Source organism: Nicotiana tabacum, chromosome 1, assembly GCF_000715075.1.
Source record: "Nicotiana tabacum cultivar K326 chromosome 1, ASM71507v2, whole genome shotgun sequence".
Taxonomy (NCBI): Eukaryota; Viridiplantae; Streptophyta; class Magnoliopsida; order Solanales; family Solanaceae; genus Nicotiana; species Nicotiana tabacum.
Window position 1 is genome coordinate 57,272,656 of NC_134080.1, and position 27,020 is coordinate 57,299,675.

Consider the following 27,020-nt stretch of genomic DNA (forward strand, 5'->3'; position numbering starts at 1 on the left):
ATTTCATTGTGGACATGCTCCTCAGGTTGCAAATAGAACTGCAGCCAACTTAACGCATGGTTTCTATGGCTCCCATGTCATGGAATATGGTGATATAGTGGTGAGCTTTGATTCTCTTGCCGCGTGTATGGGTGTTACTAATTATTCAATGACAATGCCATGTCATTCTCGACATCATCAAAGCATGTGGATCAACGCAGTGCTGAGCTTTTCTATTTGTTCACCAAAGTATGTTTCTACTACAGCCTCTTTTTGTAGCACAATTGATAATGTGGAATTATTCTTCCCCACACCACACGATTTCTATTCGTTTTTTCCGAATATTTGCAGCACCAAAATGCTCCTGAAGGATCTGTTGAGAAAGTCGAAGCTCAAGCGACACTTAAAGAAGCTTTATCAAAGAGAAGTAAAGTGGACAACAATGTAAAAAATCTTGGGATCGGAGCTGAAAAAGGTAATGAGGTGCTACAGAGTGTTCGACCTGCTGGACAACCACTTGTTGACAATTGGAATTGCCTTAAATCCTATGTAAGTAATCAGCCTAATTATAAAAAGTTTGTGCTACGTACTTAATTTACTTGAATTTCTCTGTTAGTTTGTTTGTTGAGAATGTGACTATTAGTCTTTTCTAATGTATAGGTCAGGGCATTTGAGGAACATTGTGGGAAATTAACATCGTACGGAAAAAACACATACGTGGTATCGCCAACATCTGCAATGCTGGAATTGAGAGCGACCAAATGGCTGCTGCAACTGCACAAGCATGTCCTAATTAGTAGAGGATAACCTTTGACAAAGGGATTAGTGTATGTTTAGCCACTTTGTGTCATGGCAATAAAATTTCACCTTTAGTAGATAGCAACAGTGAAAATAACTCTTGGGTGAAACATCTTGTCATTCTCCATGTACTAAGTCAAATTGAACTTTTTTAGAGTTCTTATAAGTAATTCTAGCCCTTATCAGAACGATCTTAAATTAAAATCATGAAAGAAGAAATAAGCCCAAACAATCAGAATTTTGAAATATTGTCATATAGAAAGTATGAATTTTTGTAGTTTTCACATTTGATAAACGCCATGTAATTATCATGAAGAGAAAGAGAGACGGTTGGAAAACATAAGCAAGAATTAATAATCGAAATATTTTACAATTTTATTAAGGCTATGGGTGGAGTGATCGATCCACGAGATTCTAAATCCTTGCAACTAATGAGGGACAAGTGTATTCTCTAACCATAGATAACGTTCCCTTATGTATAGAGATTTTCTCTCTCTCTTACTATACCAACCAAAGATAAAAAACGTGATTTGGATTGTGCGGGTATTTTCATTAATGAAACATTTTCTTATCACAGAAGTGTTATCTAATCAAGGGGAATGATTATGAACGCTCAATGGTTGCCGTTTTACTTTACTTGTCTCGTTGGTAGGGGCGGATGTAGCTACTCGACTATACAGGTTCAACTGAACCCAATAATTTTAATATAAAGCTTAGATATGTGGACTAAACCTTATTTAACAACCCAATCTCAGGGATCTCCCATTATGACTAACAGTCAAATTGTATAGCAAATTAGTTGCGCAATTTCAGGGATATTTGTCTAGCAATTAGTAGGCTAGTAATCAGGAGATAATTGAGACTCCTTTACTTGTATAAATACCTTGTAAATCCTGCCGTTCTGGATCATTGAAAGATATTAGAATTCTTTCATTTTCTGGATCTCTCTCCTTTTCAATATGGTATCAAGAAACTAGAATTTTTTTTCCTGAACACTTTATTTTTCGTTTCTTCAGTAAATCCGTTTGATCCATCTCCGACTCTCCTTGATTCATCTCCGGCTTTTTGATTCCCTTCGATTCTGATTTACTTTCTTCTTTAAATCATGGAGGATTCACGAGATACCTTGTCTACAAAATTTGATGGGCATAACTTCCCAATCTGAAAATTTCATTTCAAGGCTTTCATTCGAGGCAAAGGCCTAGTATTTTGGATGAATCAAAGGTTGTACCCACAGACGACAAAGAAAAAGAAGATTGGGAGGCTGCCAATGGCAAAATCATCAAATGGCTTATCAATTCTGTCTCTGTTGATATAGCTATGGAGCTGACATCCTTGAGAAAGCATCAAAAATGTGGAGTCATCTGCATTCCCTCGGCCAACAAAATTTGGCTAGAGAATTTGAGTTGGAAAGGCTACTTGCAGAATCGAAACAAGGTGAGAAAAATGTTCGTTCCTTCTATCCTGGATTACTCACATTATGGGCTGAGCAAGATAAGGTTTTTGCTGCTTCAATCTCCATGGCTGGACTGAAGGATCTCATGACTACTATAAAAGAGGACAAGGACTGTCCAATTCCTGATGAAACTCAGGTCTGAGTTCTCGTCATTGCATGCCAGCATTCTCAACAGGAAAAAACTGCCAGCTTTGGAGGTGGTGGTTTCCGAAGTTCTTCGAGAAGAAACTCGATTGGGGTCTCAAGCTTCTATGGAGAATTCCCTTGCCATGGGTGCATATAGAAGTTCTTCCTCCTCGGGAAACTCCAACAAGTCAGCTTAGTGCTTTTATTACAAGGAAACTAGACTCATCATTGCTCACTGCAAGAAGCAATATTATTGCAACTATTGTAAGAAGGATGGTCACATTATTCTAGAGTGTCGTACGAAACCTCATTTTTCAGGTAAACGCTCAACTCCTCATAAAGCCTTTTAGGCGATGGCAAGGGATGTTGGTACACATCAAACACCGGCATTGCTTGATCGCAACAATATTCATAAGATGATACAAGAGTCATTGGCGGTGGCTCTTCCTAATGCAATCTCTACAGCTCTGATTGCTACATACCCTAGTAAGAATACAATTCCGGATTCAATAGTATGGCATATTGATTCGGCTGCGTCTAACCACATGACAGGAAATTAATTTTTTTCCTGATTTATCTAGAGCACATTCTACACATTAAATTATTACAGCAAATGGTCTTGTTTTATATGCATCAGGCATTGGCTCCATTAAACCATTTTCCAAAGTTCTTTGTATACCAAAACTTACTGCAAATCTTTTATCTGTTCGACAACTTGTAGAAAGAATTTTTGGTTATATTTTTTCCTAACAGTTGTGTTATTAAGAACATATTGACAGGGGAAATGATGGCCAGGGGGCGTAAGGTTGGCATGCTGTTTCTTCTTCAATCTAGGGATATCAATCTTCATCAATGTTTTCTCTCAGCTTCAAAAAAAGATATCGAGTTTTCAAATAAAATGTGGAACTTTTGGAATCTTCGGTTAGGCCATGTTGAAATCTTGTATTTTGTTGGATAAAGACTCACTAATTTTTCCCTCAAAATTACCTTGTGAGAGTTGTGCAAGATCAAAGAGTCATAAACTTTCATTTCAATTAAGCAATAATACTTATTCTACTCCTTTCAATTTAATTCATAGTGATATTTAGGGTCCTTGTTATATCTCCTTTGGGATACAAGTATTTTATCTTATGTATTGACCAAGCATCTCGCTATACTTGGATTTTCTTGTTGAAACAAAAACCTGAGGTATCAAACATTGTCAAACAATTTTATAACCTTATAGAAACCCTGTTTGGAAAAAAGATCAAGATTTTTCATTTAGATTCAGGAGGGGATTATGTCAATACAAACCTTTCTAACTTTTTTCAAGAAAAAAATATTATTCATCAATGTGCTTGCCCCTGTACACCTAAACAAAATGGTGTGATAGAACGTAAAAATATACATGTTGTTGAAACTGCATTAGCTCTTCTTGATACATCAAATGTTCCAAAACTATTTTGGGCTGAAGCCATTTAAACATCTATTTATCTTATAAATAGACAATCATCTTCATTCATTAAATAAAGCCGCCCTTATTTATTCTTTTAAAAAAATTGCCCGACTACTCGCATCTTAAAGTATTTGGTTGTGTATGTTTTGTTCTTCTTCAAGATAATGAATGTCATAAATTATCCTCTAAAGGTGTTAAGTGTATTTTTGTGGGATACAATGACATTCAAAAAGGATATTTGCGTTATGATCCAATATGTCATTCATTGAGATTTTCTCGACAGTTTATCTTCTTTGAAAATTCTTTTGCTTATGCTAGTAAAGACTACAATCTTCTACTAAATCCTTTTTGCAAAAAATTTCACTCATGATTCTGTTGGCCATAACAACCTAGCCACTGGTCCATCGTCGAACTTGCCTGCTGCTACAACAAGTACTACTGATGACTGAATCTTTTTTTGATAATGATACTACTTCGGTGAACGCTAATCCTTTACCTCAACAACCTGAGACACATAATAATCCATTAAATCTTAATAACCAACCTTCTCCTCCTCATCAAAATTCCATTAGATGATCACTTCGTCACGTCCCCGCTCCAAATCGATATGGATACTCACTATAACACCCCGTAAATTTGAATCAGTTGTGGATGCATTAAATGAGTATTAATGTGATGGTTATCAATTGGTTATGATAATAAGTGTACGAGGCATATCATAAATGACTTGGGGTCCAAGAAAAGACCTAAGTCTAAGCCAAGTTAGAAAATTACACGATAGACTAAAATTCCAAATGAGCACGCACAATACCAAAATTTGCACGAGCATATCTACATTTATATAAGCTATTATGTGATGCACAACCTATCAAATGAAATATCTTTGAGTCTAGTTTCTAACGCTTCAAACCGTTTGTCATTTGGACACTCCTACAAGAGGTTATGACCAAATTACCAAAAACTGGTAGAATTTTACACTACCACGCCGCCCCATGCGTCGCCCATGCAGCGCGGCTGTGTAGATTAACAGAGCACTTCCAAATTTTGTTTCTAGACACATTTTTCATTATCGCCGCGCCCCATGCGGTGCCCCATGTACCGCAGCTGTGCAAATCTTATTTTTGTCCAAACCCACCCTATTTTGATATAAAACCTTTAGAGGGTTATTTTCCCCACTTCATTTGGACGAATTTTAGGGTTTTCCTCCACTCTCTCAAGACTTCCAACCCCTCCCATCTTCAAGGTAAGCAGTCTCCATTATCGTAGTATAAATTTCATCATTTATACACTAGTATTGATGAAATCTACACATAAAATACTTAGATCTTCAAGAGATTTCTTCAAGAACTCAAAGGAGGGTTTTGCAAGATTTCTTCCAAAAAGGTAATCCCACACCCTTAGACTTACATGTATGTATTTATTAAGGGAATATGAGTATGAATAAGTATTAGAACTCTTGTATGGTGATTGGAAACCATAAGTTCCCAATTTAATTACACAATTATTATAGAGATTGAAAGATGTTTATTTAATGGAACTTTGTTGGTAGGGTGTGGATGGATGGTCATATATATGATGTTGGAAGTTATAAATTGGTTAATCATGATGGTGGGATAAATTGTTGATGAATGGTGGTAATTAGATGAACTAACTATATGGTGATGAGATGTAGAGATTTATGCCTACAATGTGTTTGATAATATGCCTAAATGGCTTAAGTTATGGAATTTGTTACTAAGATTGGTTCCATAGGATGTTCTATTTTAGATTGAAGGTTCTTAGTGTTGTGGATCATTGTAGTATCACTAAGGGGTGAAATTGAGGTATGTGAGGCTAACTCTCTTTACGTTTGGGAATGTTTACGATTCTCCCTACATCCCATTCATTATGACTATTACTAGTTTCCTCAGAAAGTAATTATACCTTAGTTCCATGAATAGGCGTAGAACTTCTATTCTCTAGCTTCGTAACCCATTCATTACCTTCATTCTAAACGTTGTGAAATCAGTACATAATCAATATAGACTTGGGTTTGATGCCCATAAGTCTCAGTCCAGATTACACAGCATGTCATAAACAGTTGAAGTTTCAGTTTTCATAATCGGTTCATGAGTACATGTCCCAATCTAGTTCTATTTATCATTCGAGTATCGTGCAACTCAATATGATTCAATATTTCAGTATCATGTATTGCGGTATGATTCTCAGTTCCTGATTTTAAATCCCTGAATGTTGAACCCTTGTATTTGGGCCTGAGGCCGCTGTTAATGCTTTATGCATATTTGGGCCTGAGGCCGCAGTTAATGCTTTATGCATCTTTGGGCCTGAGGCCGTAGTTTATGCTTTATGCATCTTTGGGCCTGAGGCTGCAGTTATGTATACGTATACTTGGGCTCGAGGCCGCTGTTTGTGCACATATATATTGGGCATGAGGCCGCAGTTTAACATTCATATAAACAGGTTGTTCATCATTTAGAAGAGGGAGTATTCATATCCTTACTTCCTTTGTTCAGTTTCAGTTATCAGTTATCAGTTCAGTTATCAGCTATTATTTCAGTTTCAGTTTCAATAGTTATCATTTTAGTTATCAATTATCAATTCTCAGTTATCAGCTTAGTTTCAGTTTTAGCAATTATAATTCTTTCTTTCAGTTGCTTTACATACCAGTGCAATTCAAATGTACTGATGTCTCTTTTTGCCTGGGGCCTGCATCTCACGATGCAGGTACTAATTTACAGGTTGACGATTCGGAGCGTTAGGATTCTCGTACCAGCTATTGGGTGATCCCCAGTTCTTTCAGGGCATTATCATTACCTTACAACTTTTCAGTATTTACATATAGACAGTGTTTTCAGTACTTCAATAGATGCTTCATAGACCAGAGTAACAGTTAGACAAAGTCACAAGCTTTTTATGTTTAGCAATGTTAGCTACAGACATGTTTCAGACTTGTATAGTATTTCCACACTTTGATCTTTATCAGTCAGACTTTTAGTATACCAGCATGTGTTAGTTTATCTTTCGCATTTGGTATGTTATGATATCACATGTTGATTCAGCCAACCAGTTGGTTCGGTCGGTCACATGTAGTCAGGCACCGAGTGTTGTGTTACGTCTAGGCCCAAGTTCGAGGCGTGACATTCACCAGGTGAATATGGAAGATCATATGCCTTGCTAACAACATTGAATTCTATAGTTGTGCCAAGTTCTTATATGCATGCAAGTAACCAGAAATGTTGGAAGGATGCAATGCATGAAGAATTGGTTGCCCTTGAGGAAAATAATACGTGGGATATAGTGTATAGACCATAAAATGCAATAATTGTTAGAAGTAGATGGGTGTACTCAATCAAGATGAAAGCTGATGGATCCCTAGATCGATACAAGGCAAGATTGGTGGCTCAAGGATACAAACAGGAGTATGGAATCGACTACGATGAAACATTTGCTCCAGTAGCTAAGATGAAGACAGTACGTATATTGCTTGCTTTAGTGTCACGACCCAATTTAGGGTCATAACCGGCGCTCAGGAGCAAGTGCCCCTAAGTAAGACTCATTGATATTTTACAGAAACGGACAGAGTTTTTCCTATTTTTGGACTATCAAAAAAACATTCATGTTGCAAAATCAACAACCAAACATCCTAATATTAATCCAACTAACAATAACTTTATCCATTAACCAAAACAAGTCTCAACCATTATAATACACCCACTAACAGCCACAAATACTAATTTATCTCCAAATTCGATAAGAAAGTGCAATACTCATCATAAGTCTATAATAACGAAAGAATGACCATGGAGCAACTCTATGAGTTAATAAAAAAAGACGATAACAAATAAATAAACTCTTCGCCCACGCGAACAAGTGCGGGACTCACCAGGAACTATCAACTTGTATACCCTAATTAACGAAATCCTCGCTCGCGTCAACTGCTATCTCTGTAAAAAAATAGCGGAAAGTGAGTTGCTAGCTCAGTGAGTACAAGTCAGAAACCATGCTAGTATATTGTATAGAAAATATCATAAGAATGCCCTTTCAGAAACAATAAACAATAATCAGTCTCATCATGTGTTTCGTATAACAAAATCAATTGAACAATTCGGTAATAAAATCGGTAAGTACTGTCTCATAGCAAATCTTTATGTTTGGGAGATTTCCAATAAAGGATCATGTAATCTGTACCACTGTGTGGACCCCTTCGTACAAGGAGTCAAATATAACTGTAGGTCCCTACTCGAGGGAAAACTGTAACTGTATGCTAGTTCTACCTTCCCACTAGCGAGGGCTCTAACTGTACTTGGTAATCGGTAAATAAAAGGTGCACCAGGTCTAACGAACCTTCCATTAGCTACAAGATCCTTCAAAGTCTCCTCCCATTTATACTTTTCTTTGTAAACAGTACATATTCATATGAACGTATTTCACAATAGTACATGGTATTTCAATTCTTATCAAATCATGTAATCTCATTTCGGTAAAGGTAATCATATCTCAAGTAGTAATAAAACACATTTAGTAACAGTGAGAACATTTTAAATAACTGTAAAACATCTCAAGTAAACTGTTCAGTATCATATCAAGTAAAGGACTTGTCCCACATACAATTTCAAACATTCGGTAATATATTTTATTTTTAAAATAATGTATAAACCATGCAGGTTATGAAAACACAAATTGCGGTAAGATTACTACTCACCTCTAAAAGCCAACTAGCCAAATCTCGACTTCTTATCGATCCAAATGCTCAACTTGTGTGTAAATCTATAAATCGATATAAGTATACTGTTACCACCCATCAATTCCACAATTCATTCATCTAAATAAATATCTATTTGTGAATGCATTTTCTATTCTCAAACCTTACTTCAAACTTCTTTTCCAAGTATATTGGAAATATGGAGGAAATAGTAGTATTGAGTTTACACCTCCATATCTTCTTAATAGAATTAAAGGAGTACAAACAGAAAAATTAACTTAGCATCTTGTCTGCTCACCCAAAATTTTGAAATATATAGCTAATCTAATTTGACTAATTTTTTTTTCACTTAGTCTATCTCGAATGAAATCTGATTCTAGTTTATGGGTATTCTCATATTTAAGTAAATTGATACTTCTATATCCAAATCATTGTTATTACCCTTTACCTCAACCCATGACAATATGTATAAAATCATGTCAGTAGAATAAAATTTATAAGAATACTTTGTTACCTATTTTCTAAAGCTTGGTTCCAACCTCTTTCTTCTTCTCCTCTCTTTTTCTTTCTCTGCGTCTATTTTTTTTCCCGTTCTATAGCTGCTGTTTAGCCGCAGCATAATTGCTGCACTCCCTTCCCACAAAATCCCTTTAACTTTTGTTTTTTTCTCTCCTAATGACCTAACACGTTATTGATGGGTTAAAGCCCAATTACATACTCTTGTTTTTTGTTTTATTAGTTATTTTTTTCAATTTACTTAACTACCCCTGTATTAATGAGTGGTATTACATTTAGCGTCAATAAAAAGTTGGAAATTTCATCAACTGAAAGTGAAGAATGCTTTCCTATACAGGGACTTGCAAGAAGTGATCTATATGAATCTACCACTAGGTTATAAACATTCTAGCGCAAATCAGGTGTGCCGTCTTAAAAAATATTTGTATGGATTAAAGCAGGCTCCTCGCTTTTGATTTGAAAATTTTTGAACAACAATCCTAGGTGCTAGTTTTACTCAGAGCATATCAGATTATTCATTATTCCTATGTCATTCCAGCTCAGGCATTACTATTCTCCTTATTTACGTAGATGACATGATTATCACAGGAAATGATGAAGTTGGAATCTCTCATCTGAAAAACCTATTAGACTCTTCATTCAAGATAAAGGACCTAGGAAAGCTAACATATTTTTTGGGCTTGGAAATGATTTATGGAAAAGAAGGCATATGATTGAGTCAGCAAAAGTATGTCGAAGATCTTGTTCAGTTAGCTAATCTCACAGATGATAAGAAGGAGAACTTTTTGGAGATCAAACTTTGTATAGACGTTTGGTTAGGTCAATTATATATCTTTCCATGAGTCATCTTGATATCTCTTATGCAATATAAGTGTTAAGTCAATTCGTCACTAAGCCTTACAAGATCACTACTCAGTTTTGCTCAGGGTTATTAGATACATAAAGGGTACTGTGAGTCGAAGTCTCGTATTTCCATTATCTTCATCGCTGGACATGGTGAAATATGTGTTAGTTTTTCCAACAATTATGGTGATGTATGGGAGAGGTAAGCAATGATGCAACTCTCCTTAGTGAGATAAGCAATGATGCAATGAGTGGTAGGTGAGATGGGAATATTGCAAATTGATCCTTCTTGGTAGGTGAGATTTGCATTTTTGGTCCCTATCTCAAAACTATAAATACCCCCTTCCATTTCATTGTATAACACACCAAAAAATATATCAAAACTCAAGAAGAAAGAGTTTGAGAGGGAGAGAGATATAGTTCCTTTAGGAATGTTTCCTAACAGGGGAGTGACAAAATAGTGAGTAGAAATACTAGTCGGGTATTTTTCGGGAAACACTTTTGTGTGCGCCACTATTTTGGGTAGAGCTCAGGAATTGTTGTACCTCCAAATTATTGGGGAAGTCTCTCTTTGTATGCCTGCTAAATGTTTTAGTGGAAGTTGGTGTCGGATTTGTGGACGTAGCCTAAACGTTTTAGGTGAACCACGTTAAATATTGTGTCATTTATTTTTGGTTTCGTTGATCATTTATTTTATTCCGCTGTGCAGTAGTGTTTAGTGCCACCGGGTCCTAACAATATGCTGATACAGATTGGGCTAGATACCCTGATTCAAGACGATCCACTACAGACTGGTGCATGATGCTTCGCTCGTGCATGATCTCATGGAAGTGTAAAAAACAATCTCTAACATCGAAGTGATCCACAGAGGCAGAATATAGAAGTATGTCTGTTGCATGCTTTGAAATCATTTGGCTAAGGAGGCTATTATCAAAACTTGACATCAAGATCGAAGGATTAACCATATTGTATGGATACAATACCAGTGCAATTCGAATAGCAACCAACTCCGTTCATCATGAAAATACCTGGCACATAGACGTAGATTGTCACTACATGCATCAGAGAACTGATTGAAGATCGGAGCACTAATCTGAGGTATATATCATCTAAAGATCAACTAGCAGATTTGTTCACAAAGGCTATGTCTAGAAGTCGACACAATTATCTTCTGTCCAAACTCTTGCTTTGTGATACATAGCATTAGTTTGAGGGAAGGTTTTGACTAAATCTTATTTTACAACCCAATCTCAGGGATGTCCTATTATGACTAACATTAAAATTGTATAGCAAATTAGCTGCCCTATTTCAGGGTTATTTGTCTAGCAATTAGTAGGCTAGTAATCAGAAGATAATTGAGACTCTTTTGCTTGTACAAATACCTTGTAAATCCCTCAGTTCTGGATAATTGAAAGATATTAGAATTCTTTCATTTTCTGGATCTCTCTCTTTCTCAATAAGATATATATGCAAAAGATTACCAAATTTCAATAAATACTATGTTTTGAACCCATAATGTTAATTGCGTAATGAATTCAATGATAAAATTTAAAATATAAAAATTGAACCCATCAAATTAAAATCCTGGATGATCCGCCTCTACTTGTTGGTATGTTTTTAACTCGTATAGAGTAAGGTCCCGCTAAACTTTCCGTGTGGAGGGAACTCCGGAAAAGGAAAATCAAATCATGGGTAATTTTCAAAACTATTATCAACTCATAATTTTAGCTCCGATAGTAAGAGCAAGTGAAAACTTGAACAAGGGATGATTATTTATTTTTAAATTGAAGTTTTCGGAAAAAAAGAACTTGAATGTTAAAATAAAGCTCAAGGTTTTCTTCTTTTGTCTCCTCCAATTATGTCCCTTTACTTTTTCTTTTTGTTTGAGATTACATCACACCCAACTGAAACATGATTTAATTCGTGGAACAATAAGCAGTGGTCATGTAACAGTATATTGCCTTATGGAAGTGCTGTTCCGTTTTAAAAATTGACAATCTTTATCACAAAAAGATTTGATGTTTGCCGAAGGACATTTTCCCATTTGTTTAACTACTTCACTTGCAAATAATCTTAACGTATTTGCAAAATACGTTTTGTTTCACAAGTTCTGGAAAAGATTTTTAACTTCATCTTAAAATAATTATTTGAAGTTATTCTCTGGGGACCAACGGGGCACCCTTCATAGGCGCCCTTTATGTACAACTCTCGCAATGGAACCCATTTCTTTTTGTCTTGATAATGTGATGAATACTAGTATGGATAATGTAGCAAACGCTGGTCCTAGTAGGGATATTGTAGTAAATGCTGGTGGGAGTGATCAATTATTTTTTTGTAATGCTGAATCCCCACCAGCTCTTGCTCCTTGTAATATTACTTAACTTCTAATATATGTCTCTTTTATTGACAAAAAAAAAAAGAATTCAAACGCACAAACTCAACTTTTAGATAAATAACGTTCTTTTTCCGTTGTACCAATTCTTGGTGGTGTATTTCCCTCTAAGAAAAAGTATGAAACTAAGCACATGAAATAAAACAATAAAGAACAAGAACAATATTGTAGAAAAAGAGGGAGAGAGAATTCTTATTGAATTTTGGGATGATTTACAATGGGGTAAGACCCCTCTATTTATAGGGGAAAAATGACTTAGCCACAAAGTAAAACTCTCTAAAAGATAGACATTCACTCTAATTACAATTGTATTCATAACACTCCTCCTTGAATATCTACTCAATAAGTAATGTGCCTCGTTAAAACCTTACTAAAATAAAATTCAATGGAAAAAAAATCTAGAAAAGGAAAAAGAGTACACATGTTTAGAAATGCGCATTTTGGTTACCTCGTTAAAAACTTGTAAAACCTAGTGGGACAAAACCTTGTAAGGGAAAAAGAGTGCAACGCACATTAAATTCCTCTTATGAGAGCATCAATTCACATCCTTGAGCCTTCGCATCCCGATCTTGTACACTAGCTTCTTGAAGGTTGACGTTGGTAGAGATTTTGTGAACAAATCAGCCATATTATCACTTGAACGAATCTGTTGCACATTAATATCACTATTCTTTGAAGATCATGTGTGAAAAATAACTTTGGTGAAATGTGCTTTGTCCTATCTCCTTTTATGAATCCTCCCTTCAATTGGGCTATGCATGCTGCATTATCTTCATACAAAATCGTGGGTAGTTTGTCACGCTTCAAACCACATTTTTCTCGAATAAGATGTATTATAGACCTCAACCAGACACATTCTCGACTTGCTTCATGAATAACAATTATCTCAGCATGATTAGATGAAGTAGCCACAATTGATTGCTTAGTCGATCGTCAGGATATGGCAGTGCCACCACAAGTAAACACATAGCCTGTTTGAGATCGAGCTTTGTGTGGGTCAGATAAATACCCAGCATCGGCATAACCAACAAGATCAGGACTGCAATTATTGCCATAAAATAAGCCCATATCGGTAGTTCCTTTTAGATACCGTAATATGTGTTTGATTCCATTCCAATGTCTCCTTGCAGGAGCAGAGCTATATCTTGCTAAGACATTAACTGAAAAAGTTATGTCAGGCCTTGTAGTGTTAGCAAGATACATTAGTGCACCAATTGCACTAAGATATGGTACTTCAGGACCAAGTAGCTCTTCTTTCTCTTCTTGAGGTCGGAATGGATCCTTATTCACATCAAGTGATCAAACAACCATCGGAGTACTTAATGAATGTGCTCCATCCATGTAAAACCGTTTCAGTACCTTTTCTATGTAGGCAGATTGATGAACAAAAATTCCATTTGCCAAATGTTCAATTTGAAAACCAAGACATAATTTTATCTTTCCGAGATCTTTCATCTCGAATTCCTTCTTTAGATAATCAATTGCCTTTTGGAGTTCTATAGGAGTTCCAATAAGGTTTATGTCATCAACATATACGGCCAGTACAACAAATTCCGATGTTGTTTTCTTTATAAAAATACATGGACAAATGGCATCATTTATATAACCTTCCTTTAATAAATACTCACTAAGACGATTATACCACATACGTTCTTATTACTTTAGACCATACAAAGATCTTTGCAATTTGATTGAAAACATTTTCTGGGACTTTGAATTATGTGCGTTAGGCATTTTAAATCCCTCGAAAATTTTCATGTATATCTCATTATCAAGTGAACCATAAAGGTAGGTGGTAACCACATCTATTAAATGCATGTCAAGTTTTTCATGGACAACAAAACTAATGAGATAACAGAATGTTATAGCATCCATAACGGGTGAATATGTCTCTTCATAATCGACACTAGGACTTTGTGAAAATCCTTGTGCAACAAGACGTGCCTTATATCTTTGTACCTCATTTTTCCCATTCCTCTTGCGTACAAAGACCCATTTATAGCCAACAGGCTTAACACCATTAGGTGTTTGGACTACAGGCCCAAAAACTTCACGTTTCGCAAGTGCATTCAACTCTGATTGGATTGCTTCTTGACATTTTTGCCAATAACGTCTTTGTCGACATTCTCCAACAGATTGAGGTTCAAGATCCTCATTATCTTGCATAATGCTAGATGCAACATTATATGCAAAGACATAATCCACCACTATATCCAATCGATTTAAATTTGTCTCAATATCGATTGGATTTATTGATAGTTCCTTATTTTCTTGAGTCTCGGGCTCAGTGGTTTCCTCATGAATCTTAGAATTTATTAAATCGTGTATTTCTTCACGAGATTCTTTCGTAGTATCATTTTGATCATTTGTTTTCCTTTTTCTAGGATTTCGATATTTAGAACCCAATGGTCTGCCACGTTTTAGGCGTGCTTTTGACTTATTAGCTATGACACTAGAAGATTGTCCAATAGGGACATCAATAAGGATTGGAACATTCTCTGCAGGGTTATGTGATTTTGTTATCCTTTTCAAATTCGTAAATGCGTCTGCCATTTGATTTGCTATTCTCTGCAAATGGATAATCTTTTGCACCTCTTTTTCACAAATTGAGGTACATGGATCAAGATGGGACTATGATGAATTTTTCCACATAATTTTCCGTTTAGTTTCACCAATTTCTCCCCTAATTTTGGAAAAAGTGTCTCATCGAATCGACAGTCTGCAAATCGAGCAGTGAATAAATTCTCCGTTAATGTTTCAAGATCGCGAATGATGGACAGCGATTCAAACCCAACATATATTCCTAACCTTCTTTAGGGACCTATTTTGGTGCGATATGGCGGTGCTACAGGCATATATACTGCGCATCCAAAAATTCTTAAATGGTATATATTAGGTTCATGACCCAAAACTAATTGCAACAGGGAATATTTATGATAATTTGTCGGTTTGAGAAACAGGAGTGGGCAACCTCGTTTTCACGAGTAACTGTCTTGCTATCAATTGCAGACATTTAATTAAAGAATCTGCAAGGCCATTTTGAGTGTGAACATGAGCTAAAGGATGTTCTACTTTTGTCCCAATTGATAAGTAATAATCATTAAATGCTTGGGATGAAAACTCAACAACATTATCAAGTCCAATAGACTTAATTGGATTATCGGGGAATTGCGCCCGTAATCGAATTATTTGTGCTATTAATTTTGCAAACACGAGGTTGCGAGATGACAATAGGCACACATGAGACCATCTAGAATATGCATCTATTAAGACCATAAAATATTTAAACGACCCACTAGGTGGGTGAATAGGTCCACAAATGTCCCCTTGTATACGTTCCAAAAACGCAGGAGACTCAATCCCAATCTTTGTTGGTGATGGTCTAATAATTAACTTGCTTTGATAACAAGAAGTGCGAGAAAATTCATTATTTAAAAGAATCTTTAAATTCTTTAATGGATGCCCATTTGAGTTTTCTATAATCCGTCTCATCATAATTGATCCAGGGTGTCCCAATCGATCATGCCAAAGTACAAAAGTATTGAAATCAGTTACATTTTGTTTTATAATAAAATGTGCCTCAATTGCACTAATTCTTGTCTAATACAGGCCACAAGATAAAGATAAGAACTTCTCAATAACCCTTTTTTAGTCAGAGACATTCTTGGTAATGATGAAATATTCAAAATTATTCTCATCTATTGTCTCAATATGATATCCATTTCGGCAGATATCTTTAAAACTCAACAAGTTCCTTTTGGACTTGGAGGAGAACATCGCATTATGCAAATATAACCCGGTTTACAAGGCCGGAGTCGAATCCCACAGAGAACTAAGGCTTAGCTACAGCTGTTCACTATCACCAAGAAGACAAGCTTGAACAGTTCCTAACTTATAGATATTTAGATTCTTGTGTTTAACTAATTGATTAACAAATTAAAATAATAAATTAACAACTAAAGATACTAAGAGTTAGAGACAAGATTAAGGAGGTCTAGAGTTATGATTTCCCCAATTGTCGGAATCCTTCTCGCTATGTCTTCTATAATTTCGCCTAAGTATTCTCTACCGATCATGAGCACTCTTATTACCGTAAATCTCTCCCGAGTAATCACGACAATTTACTAGACGCACTCTCCCGAGCTACACTAGCTGGCTTTTGATACAACTTACTTCAGATCGCACTCAAGGCTTCGTTATCCCTAATACCGCCTTTAAACCTTCGGTTATTGATCCCTCATATACTCTGGGAGTGGTGTTGTTCAACAATTACCTAAATATGCACTCTCTCCCGAGTTATGCATACTAAATAGGTACAGCTAATTGAGAGTTCTTCAATTAACTACAATAAGAACGTAGTTGAACAAATAGAGATTATACTACGGCTCAATTATATAAAAACATAACAAGAATTTATCCTACAAAAGGTTCTATCAAAACTCTAGATAACAAATTAGCTATTCATAATAGTATGTAAAACTACAATACTAAAAGTCATAACCAACAACGAAAAATAGGAAGAGGAAAGAAAAAACTTGTAGAAGAATTCCCAAGCCTTGCTCCTATTGTGTCTCTGCCTCCTTAGGTCAAACCTATGTCAAAAATATGTCCAATCCTTTTCTTGGTCGGCTTCCTTGGTTTAATATAAGGTTTAGGGCTTAAAATCCCGTGTTTTGCACTTTGGTCCCTGAAATTTATGCATCATGCCGCGGTTCCACCACGGTCGCGGTCAAACCGTGGCCAAACACCCTCTCAGATTCTTCAGTTGTCCGCGACTGCCCTCTGCCGCGGTTCTGTCACGGTCTCGACAAAACCGCGGTTTTTCACCCTGTTACGTTTAGAATTTGGAAAAACACAAAACATGAAAGTTGTAGACCTTTGAGTTATCTCTCCAACCATATATTATAGAGCCCAAATGGAGTTTTGAGTAAAAAGTTATGTCTATTTTACTAGACAGTGTGCAATATACCTCTTCGAGTTTTCGTTTTGTTGTTTATCATCCGTTGATCCCTGAACGCGATCCCGGCTTAATTCCTTGAGCTATTACTCAGACTTCAAAGTTACAAACCACTTAAATTCATTACATAACATTTATATAGCTCGGAATCGCACCTACAAGGCATAAAACACACAATTAGTGCAAAACACTAGCGATTAAAGCGCAAACTCAACTAAAGTGCAGTAAATTAGAGTGTAATAATCGACTAAAATACGTAATTATAGCATATCATCACATTATCTATGATAAGAATTGTTCCATTGGCCAGAGTTATAGCAGCTCTTCCAGAGCCTTAAATTAAATTACTACTACCAGAAATTATAGTAACATCTGCCTTACACATACTTACATGAATCAATTAAACAAATATTTTTACAATTGAACTTTGATCCAAGTTTGTTTTGTGAGATATCCATATTTGCTTCCCATTGTTTGACATACAAAAGAAATATACGAATAAATGTTAGTATTTTTAGATAAAAGGGAAAAGAAACAAAGTGAAATCAATGATTCAATAATGACCTTTTAATGCAATTTCAAGCAAACTCTGATTATAATACGAGCAATTATGTAGCTAAAAATAATATAGTTATACTTTACATTGGAGTCAATTATTCAAATGGTCACTCAACTATCCCAAATTATCTCCTAAAGTCACTTTACTTTCGTTTGTAACAACAAAGTCACTGAACTATGCCTATTGCACTAAGAATGTCACTCAACTAGATTTTCCAAATTTTGGATTACCAAATACTTATTTTACCCTCTAAATTATAAATATTATTTTCTTTTATTTTTTTAAACATTTTAATATTATAATTTTCTCTTTTTATTTTATGTTATGGACTTACCTAAAGAATAAATAAATATTATTTATAAATTAAAAAATAAAAAGTATTTAAGCATCTTTAATGCTGGAGTAACAAAATAATGAGCATAGTAAAAAAATTAATTAGAATAATTTGTTCGTAATAATAATTTTAGTATTAACAAAAAAAATTCAAAAATTTATTTACACAATTCAGAATGAAAGAAAATAAAGACTATAAAATATTATTTCATGCACGTAATATAAAAATAATTATTTGAATAAAAATATTTTAATAATATATATTATATATTCTTCAAAATTATGCTCAATTATGTTATATATATTCCATGCACGACTTAACATAGCATATTTTACCCTATACAGATAATCCCCTTGCTTTCCGGTGGTATAACTTTGTGTCGTCGGAAAGTTGATAGAAATATAATAATATAATTGAGCATAATTTTCAAGACTATATAATGTATATTATAAAAATATTTTTACGTAAATAACTATTTTTATATTACGTGCATGCAATATATATTTTACAACCTTTATTTTCTTTCATTCTGAATTGTGTAAATAAATTTTTGAATTTTTGTTGTTAATACTAAAATTATTATTACTAATAAATTATTCTAATTAATTTTTTTACTATGCTCATTATTTTTTTCCCAGCATTATATATGCTTAAATATTTCTAAATTTTTTAATTTATAAATAGTATTTATTTATTCTATAGGTAAGTCCATAATATAAATTAAAAAGGGAAAATTATAATATTAAAATTTTTAAAAAAAACATATAAAGAAGATAAACGTTTATAATTTAGAGGGTAAAATAGATATTTGGCAATCCAAAATTTGAAAAATCTAGTTGAGTGACCTTCTGAGTGTCATAGGCATAGTTCAGTGACTTTGTTGTTACAAACGAAAGTAAAGTGACTTTAGAAGATAATTTGGGATAGTTGAATGACCATTTGATTAATGGACTCCTTTGCATTGATTTCCTTAATAGTCTTGCACAGTAAAAAACACACACAGATGGAATTGGATTTACGAACAATGCTTTGAGGAAACAATTGTAACAATGCATGTTTTTGTAACCTACGAATTTCAAATTACAATAATAATTAGATTGAAAAATCAATGCGCATAGTTTCTGACGCAACTCGTAAATATAAATAAGGACAAGTTGTTATTTCCTTTTATTGCTCAACAGAAAGCTACTAACTTAATTTTACACATCAATATGATTGTCACTAACCACATAAATCCTTTATAATCTCCATGATCTTAGAGGTGGAGCTACGTACAGTTCTGCTTACATGTTCGATATACATTGACCTCAATCTTATATTTGTATAAAAAATACATTTAATATACATATATAATATGCCCTTACTGAAATATTGTTTAAAACGAACACTAGAGCAATATTTGATCAAAACGAACTAACACTATTTCATAAAACAAATAATACTAATTGATACTAATAACTACTACTTATATAAAAAAATATGATTACATAATGTTTATTCACTAACTACTACGAATGAGAAAAATGAAAATCAAACTACTCAATCATCTTTAACCACAGATCCATCACTAATCAAGTGGTCTATTTTTCTATCAGGGGGCTCAAAAAAGTCTGCCACATCTAAGTGGGTGATGTCAAATTCATTGTCATAGACAAAAGTAGCTTCAGGGCTTTTATTTTTTTGAGATGCTTGATAAAACTCAACCAAATGTCTTGGTGTACGACAAATATTTGCCCAATGCCCTTTTCCACCGCAACGATAACATTCAGTTTCTGAACCATTTGCTTTTGGCTTCTCATCTTTCTCTTTCCACTTTTGGTGGTTATTTTTCTTTGGGGGGTGATTAACACCAGAAAAATTTCTTTTTTGTCTACGGCCACGACCACGACCACGAATAGAGCCACGGCCTTTTCCACGCTTAGCATAATGAGAATACACCTCATCCACTTCAGGCAATGGTGTAGTCCCAGTGGGTCGATTTTCGTGATTTCTCATGAGCAAGTCATTGTTTCGTTCAACTACAAGGAGAAGAGAAATCAACTTAGAGTACTTCTTGAAACCTTTCTCTCTGTACTGTTGTTACAGGACCATATTGGAGGCATGAAATGTTGTAAACATTTTTTCAAGCATATCATAGTCAGTGATGGTATCTCCACAGAGTTTCAATTTAGAAATAATTCTGAACATCGCAGAATTATATTCAGAAACAGACTTAAAGTCTTGGAGCCTCAGATGAGCCCAATCATATCGTGCTTGTGGAAGAGTGACCAACTTTAAGTTGTCATATCTCTCCTTTAAGTCATTTCACAAAACAAGCGGATCTTTGACTATGAGATATTCTATTTTCAACCCTTCATCAAGGTGATGACGCAAGAAAATCAAGGCCTTAGCACAGTCTTGGGGGGATGCATAAGTTTTGTCTTTAATGGCGCCTCCAAGATCCATTGCATCTAAATGGATTTCAACATCCAACATCCATGTCATATAGTTCTGCCCGAAATTTCAAGGGCAACGAACTTTCTTTTCATAATGCCAATCATAATTAAAAAGAGGAGGAAAGTTATACCTTAATCTTCTCAAAGTGCTTCTTGAGATGGTAGAGTCCCGTGTTGATAATGTGAAACAAAAATAACAAAAGAATAAGAACAATATTGCAGAGAAAGAGGGAGACAAAATTCTTATTGAATTTTGGGATGATTTACAATGGGTAAGACCCCTCTATTTACAGGAAAAAAATGACTTAGCCACAAAGTAAAACTCTCTAAAAGATAGACATTCACTGTAATTACAATTCTATTGATAACATTATATGTATAATCAGCGTGATACTATTCAAAAAAAGAAATGGGTCCATTAAATGTAGGCTTAATACGTAGTTTACCACCCAACCTTTGGTCCAAATCCCCCTTATACACTTTCTATAGACGATAATAACCTTACACAAGAAACCTTTCTAAAGTGTATCTAGTACCCACCTCCTTTGACCAGATCCTGTTAATAAGACATCCGTGTATGTCACGCGTTTGAATTTACATAATTTTAACCCATTACCTTATAATAACTAACCTGACCCTACCTGACCCTACCCGACCCTACCCGACCCTAACTGACCCTACCCGACCCACAAGGTAAAAGCGTTAAAACCAAACTTACCCAAGTTAGTACTCAAAATCCGATACATCTAGAAGGAGCTACTGTAAAGGCGATTCCGGCGACCATCGTGGATTTCCGGTGGATTTATGCAGTTAATAGGTTAGTAATTTTCTTCTGCTTGCATTACCCGTTTATTTTAGTAGTGGGTGGGGTTGAACCTAGTTTTTTTTTTTTGAAATTTCTTCTATTTTGCTTAGGGTTATCGGACTTTTTAAAAGGGGAATCTTTTGTCATTGTCGATATGACTGTGAAGTTGTCGTTTTGTTGCCTTTACAGATAGTTTTTTTATAAAAAAGATTTGTCTTGTGTTTGCAAACCGTGTGTAAAGCTATAGTTTAACTGATTATTGTAATAGCATTGCTTTGAACAATGTGATATGCTCTTGTCTTTGTCTCCACTTTTATATTTCATTTGTAGTTCTTTATTTTCAATTGTTGCATGTGGAAAGTCCATTTATTTGTTCCTTCTTTGTTTGCAGATAATGTCTTTTAAAATCATTACCCTCAGGTGGTACCATGATGGGGTATTAGTTCCTGGTAACTTTGCTCGTTATGTGGGTGGTAGTCAAACATTAACTTTAGATGTAGATGTGGATTTACTGTCTCTTATTGAACTGATGAACTACACTAGGATCTATGACTTTCAAAATGTGGCTGAGTTGTATATTTGTCCAATGGATAGGACAAATAAATTGGTAAATATTCTCACAGACAAGGATATTTTAGACATTTGTAATGAATTGGAAGATGGGGATACCTTAGATATTTATGTGGCTCATGCTGCCCCTTTATGTGTTGTTGACATAAATGAGGCTAGTAAAGGGGTTGATGGGTCTAATAGTGGAGCTTTTAAGAGCACAACTGTCTTAGAAGAAGAGGAAGATAGTGAATCTGAATCTGAATCTGCCCCTACTCATGAACCTACCCCTTCCCCTTCCCCTTCCCCTTCTCCTGAACCTGCTCCTGCCCCTGCACCTTCAAGAGAACAAGAGAGTGGAGTAGATAGTGAATCAGACTTTGATAATAGTGAAGGTGAGGATGACAATGAGAATGATTCAGACTTTGACAATAGTGATAGTGATGAGAGTGATGGAGTAGATTTACATGTTCCTGATGATAAGGATTATGGATCTGATGTTCATGAAGAATTCGTAGAGTGTAGGGATGAACTGAGGAAGTATAGGAGGAAAATGAGTGAAAGGCCAAAAGATAGAGGTGATATTAACATAGGTGATGCAGAAGTTGATATTGGTTTTGATGAATTAAGAACTGGTAGCAAGCAAGATAGGTATACAGGCTTAGTAGGGACAAATGAGCCTTACTTTGGGTCTTCAGATGCTGAAAGTTTTCCTTCAGATGCTGAAGATGAATTTGATGAAGAACATAAGGAGAAAATGGCTGCCAAGAGGAGGAAGAAAGCCCTGATATTTGATCCAACTGTCAAGAAAATAACCTGGGAGTTGGGGCTGGTTTTTGAGAGTGTTGAACAATTTAGGTTTGTTGTTAGTAAGTATGCAATTCAGAAAGGAGTTCAAATTTAAAAGTATAATAATGAACCTGGTAGGGTGAGGGTAAGATGCATGCATCCAAAATGTCCATGGATCTTGGCTGCAAGCAAAGATGGCAGATCCAACAATTTTAAGGTAAAAAGGTATTGCCCTGTCCACAAGTGTTACAAAACAAATAAAAACAAGCTTTGCAACTCTAGATACCTAGCAAAGCATTACAGGGATAAGATTGTGTGTCAACCAAATATGAAAGTTTGGGAGCTAAAGAAACTCATTAAGGATGAACTGGACATGTATGTTGGTAGGTCTACTGTACATAGAGCTAGAGCAAAAATTCAAAAGGAGATAATAGGTGATGTGCATGCTGAGTTCAAGAGACTCTATGATTATAGAGATATTCTATTACAGACAAATCCAGGTACAACTTGTGTTGTGAAGGTAGAAGATCAAGGTGAAGGCAAGCTTGTCTTCAATTCATTTTATGTTTGCTTCTATACTACGAAAAAAGGATGGTCTGAGGGTTGCAGAAGGATAATTGGCCTTGATGGTTGTTTTCTAAAAGGCATTTGTAAGGGTCAACTTCTTGTAGCAGTATCAAAGGATGGAAATAATCAGATGTTTCCTATAGCTTGGGCCATTGTAGAGGTTGAGAACAGTTTCACTTGGACATGGTTTCTGAAGTGTGTGACTCATGACTTAGAGCTTCAAGATGGAAGGGATCTTACTATCATGTCTGATATGCAAAAGGTGAATATATTCTTCTGTTTCTGTTTTCTGTTAATATTTATTTTTTCTAATTTCTGTTTTTGTTGGCAACTAATTCAATTCTTTTTATGTTTAAGGGATTGCTTAAAGCTGTATCAGAAGTGTTGCCTGAAAGTGAACATAGGTGGTGTGCCAGACATATATTAGCAAACTGGTCCAAAGATTGGAGAGGATTAGAGAGGAGAAACAACTTCTAGAGGTGTGCTAGAGCATCATGTGTAGCAGAACTGAATTTTCACCTGGACAGTTTGAATATGCTTGGGAATGGGATATGTGAGAGCCTCTTAAGGTATAACAAGGAAACCTGGTGTAGAGCATACTTCAACTGTGACAGGAAATGTGATATAATTGACAACAATATGTGCGAGACATTTAATGCTTGGATACTTGCTGCTCGGCACAAGACAATTATCACAATGTTGGAGGAAATTAGAGTGAAGATGATGGAGAGAATAGAAAAGTTGAGGGAGTTTGCAGATACATGGATATGTGATATATCCCCAATTGCTATGAAGGTGTATCAGGATAACATGGCCCAATTTATGAGGTGTACAATCAAGTGGAATGGTGAATATGGCTATGAGGTTGAGGATACCTCATTAAGAGTGGTGCTGAAGCATTGTGTGAATATGCAAGCTCAAACTTGTACATGCAGGTCATGGATGCTGAAGGGTATCCCTTGTGTTCATGCCATTGCAGCAATGCATTTCAAGAACCTTGACCCAATTAACTACATATCTCACTGGTACCACAAATCCACCTATCTGAAGGCATATTCAACATTCATCCAGCCTGTGTCAAACATGCAGATGTGGCCAACATCTACCAATCCACCAATTGAACCCCCACCAATTAAAAAGATGCCTGGCAGACCAAAGAAGAAGAGAAGAAGAGAAGAAATTGAACATCTTACTTCTAGAAAGCTTTCAAGAAGGGGTATGGAGATGACATGTTCAAACTGTGGTGGATATGGACACAACAAGAGGAGCTGCCCTAAGAAAGCAAGGCCTGCAGATTCTACTCCAGCAAATGCTTCATATATCCAAAGATGTGGAGGAAGAGGCAGAGCAAGAGGAACAGGAACTCCAACTACTTCTGCCCCTGCTGCTGCTGGTAGAGGAAGAGGAACTACTGCTAGTAGAGGAAGAGGAACTGGTAGTGGTAGGGGAAGTTCTGGGTTTGAACTATTTCAATCAAGCAGTGGGTTCACAAGTTTTTTTGTAAGTAGTTCAAAGTTAATTTTATATCTTGTTTGCTTTAACAACTTTACTGAATATTTTTTGTTTTTTGGCAGTCTGGTGGAGGTAAGCCAAGAGTGGTCTCTCATGGTGGTGAAAAGAGGTCCTCGGTAGATATTCTGGAGTGTGCATACAAGCCAAGAAGTGGTGCAAAATGGAATGGTAGACCAGCCATTACTAGAAGACAACTTGAAAGAACTGCTGCAACTCATTCCAGAACTGCCTCATCTCAATCCAATTTAAGTCAAGCAAGTTCATCATCCCAGCCATCCCAGAACAACCACTGAATTCTGTTATTGTCACTGTTAATTTATTTGGAACTGTTGTAATTTCCCTTTGGAACTGTAATTTATTTTGGAATTGTTGTTAGGTTAATTCGGAACTGTTATTTAGGTTTGCTGTTAGTGTTGTTATTTTGTTAAGGAAGCCTGCTGTTATTTTGGTATGCTGTAAAACTGGGCAGCGTATATTTTTGTTAAGGTAGGCTGCTGCTATTAGGTGACTGTAATGAACACGTTTACTCTATGATGAAATATATTTTTAGTATTGTTTAATAATTTCTGGGCAGATGTGTCTTTAGTGTTGTATGAATGCTGTTATTTTGGTATGTTGTTAAGCATTTTTGCTATCATTTTTGTATGCAGTTATTTCTGGAAAATTTCAGCATTTGAGCTGTATATCAGCCACTATTTGACTGTGTTTCAGTGTTTTATCAGTCACAATTTGAGGTGTGTTTTAACTGCACTATCATCTCACACAGTAACAAAGTCAAACGAAACAACATTAACAATTGCCAAAAAAAATCATTCAACTCACACAGCAACAAACTCAAACAAAACAACATTAACAATTGCCAAAAGATTTCATTCATTTCTAACAAAGGGATACAAAATCTACCAAAATACTTCATTCATTTTCTTACATTATATAACAATCTTTAGAACTACCTAACACAATCAACTTCAACACAATTGCAATTAAAATCAGCACACACAATCTCCTCCAATTTCTTTGGTTTCTATTTTCCTTCAACAATGCATCAAATGCCCTCTTCTTCTTCAGCAGCCCCAAAATCACCATTTTCAAGTGCTCTGGAGTTGGGGGGTCAAACCACATAAAGAAATTACATGCCGATCGTCTGTCCCTCTGAAAAATTGAAGAGAGAAAATTATTACGGAATATAAAATCGATTAGAAAAGTACAATTGAGATTTACCTCATAAAATGGACATCCGTAAAATCGGCGACCTGGATTATCAACACTCCATGACTGTATCACCACAGCTTCTTCACCACAATAACAAAATTTTCTCAGATTATGCATTTTCCCAAACCTTAAAATTGAGCCCTAGAAATTTAACCCTTATGTCAAAAAAGATAAGGAAGAAATAGAAGAAGATTGTAATATTGGCTTCGAGCTTCAAGAAGAGGAATAAATTTTGGCTTCAAGAAGATAAAATTTTCTTCAATTTAGAGCTTTTAAGGAGGAAGAAGAAGATGAAAATCGGGTTAGTATAGATAGAAATGGGTTAAGGCCCTTTTAATCTTTTAAAAAGGGTCGTTGAAATGTGTTTTTGACCGTTTATTAAAGACAGAAATTGTCTTGAAATAGTGTCCATGCGCTTGGTCCAGTTTGTATTACACACGCTTAGACCTGGTCAAAGGAGGTGTGTACTAGGCACACTTTAGAAAGGTTGTGTGTGTAATGTTATTATGGTCCACAGAAAATGTGTAAGCGGGATTTGGGTCATAGTTCGGGTGGCAACTTATGTAATTTCCCTTAAATGTAATAAATGGTTTAATCCAATGGCTGGGATAATTATAGGTTTTATCATCCTAACTAATACTCCATATTTTAACAGGCATCAGGTTATTATCCTAACTATTATTTTACTCACAGTCACCGACAGTAATGAATAGTTTTACTCTTCTCCGTTAAATCAAGACAAGTATCTTCAAACTTCAACGAGACCTTGCTAAAATGAAAAAATTAATTGATGTTAAGGTGCTCGAAGTTTTGGTTCTGATCTCTTCAAAGGGGTTAGCTTTATTTATAAGAGAATAATTTATCCCCCACCTACTGTACAAATCAGCGTACTAATTTACATGGCATTTATCTTTAATTTGTATAAACCGTTATCAGTTAACTATAGTAAATTGATACACGCATTGAATTTAGGGGTGGCCCGATGAATTTTGTGGCCTAAAGCAAACTTTATAAGGGGCGTTGACTTTTTTTCTTAATAATATTTTTTTATTTG

The 27,020-nt window shown here is 35.3% G+C and overlaps 2 protein-coding genes, 1 long non-coding RNA gene and 1 pseudogene across 3 annotated transcripts; 3 read left to right on the forward strand and 1 right to left on the reverse strand.

Moving 5' to 3' along the window:
• LOC107763491 (vacuolar-processing enzyme-like) overlaps positions 1 to 776 on the forward strand; it is a 35,993-nt pseudogene extending 35,217 nt beyond the window's left edge.
• A 9,439-nt stretch (positions 777 to 10,215) lies between these two features.
• Positions 10,216 to 11,287, forward strand: LOC107795900 (uncharacterized). The gene is made up of 2 exons (XR_001650271.2): positions 10,216 to 10,494; positions 10,607 to 11,287. It is a non-coding gene; the product is annotated as an uncharacterized LOC107795900 (long non-coding RNA).
• An 8,349-nt stretch (positions 11,288 to 19,636) lies between these two features.
• Positions 19,637 to 21,703, reverse strand: LOC142162740 (uncharacterized). The gene is made up of 2 exons (XM_075219410.1): positions 21,568 to 21,703; positions 19,637 to 20,115 (listed from the first exon to the last, which is right to left on the reverse strand). Exons 1-2 carry the CDS (start codon positions 21,701 to 21,703, stop codon positions 19,637 to 19,639), a joined length of 615 nt encoding a protein of 204 aa, XP_075075511.1.
• Positions 21,704 to 22,829: 1,126 nt separating this feature from the next.
• Positions 22,830 to 23,719, forward strand: LOC142162741 (uncharacterized). The gene is made up of 2 exons (XM_075219412.1): positions 22,830 to 23,504; positions 23,600 to 23,719. Exons 1-2 carry the CDS (start codon positions 22,830 to 22,832, stop codon positions 23,717 to 23,719), a joined length of 795 nt encoding a protein of 264 aa, XP_075075513.1.
• Positions 23,720 to 27,020: the final 3,301 nt, after the last annotated feature.

Excerpts from the sequence above, each read along its gene's own strand:
- LOC142162740 (XM_075219410.1), bottom strand. The coding sequence starts at position 21,703 with ATGGACTTTCCACATGCAACAATTGAAAATAAAGAACTACAAATGAAA. Across the intron at positions 20,116-21,567 it reads AAACTATAGCTTTACACACG|TTGAACGAAACAATGACTTG; the intron begins GTTTGCAAACAC and ends TTCTCCTTGTAG.
- LOC142162741 (XM_075219412.1), top strand. The coding sequence starts at position 22,830 with ATGCATCCAAAATGTCCATGGATCTTGGCTGCAAGCAAAGATGGCAGA. Across the intron at positions 23,505-23,599 it reads TCATGTCTGATATGCAAAAG|GGATTGCTTAAAGCTGTATC; the intron begins GTGAATATATTC and ends TTTATGTTTAAG.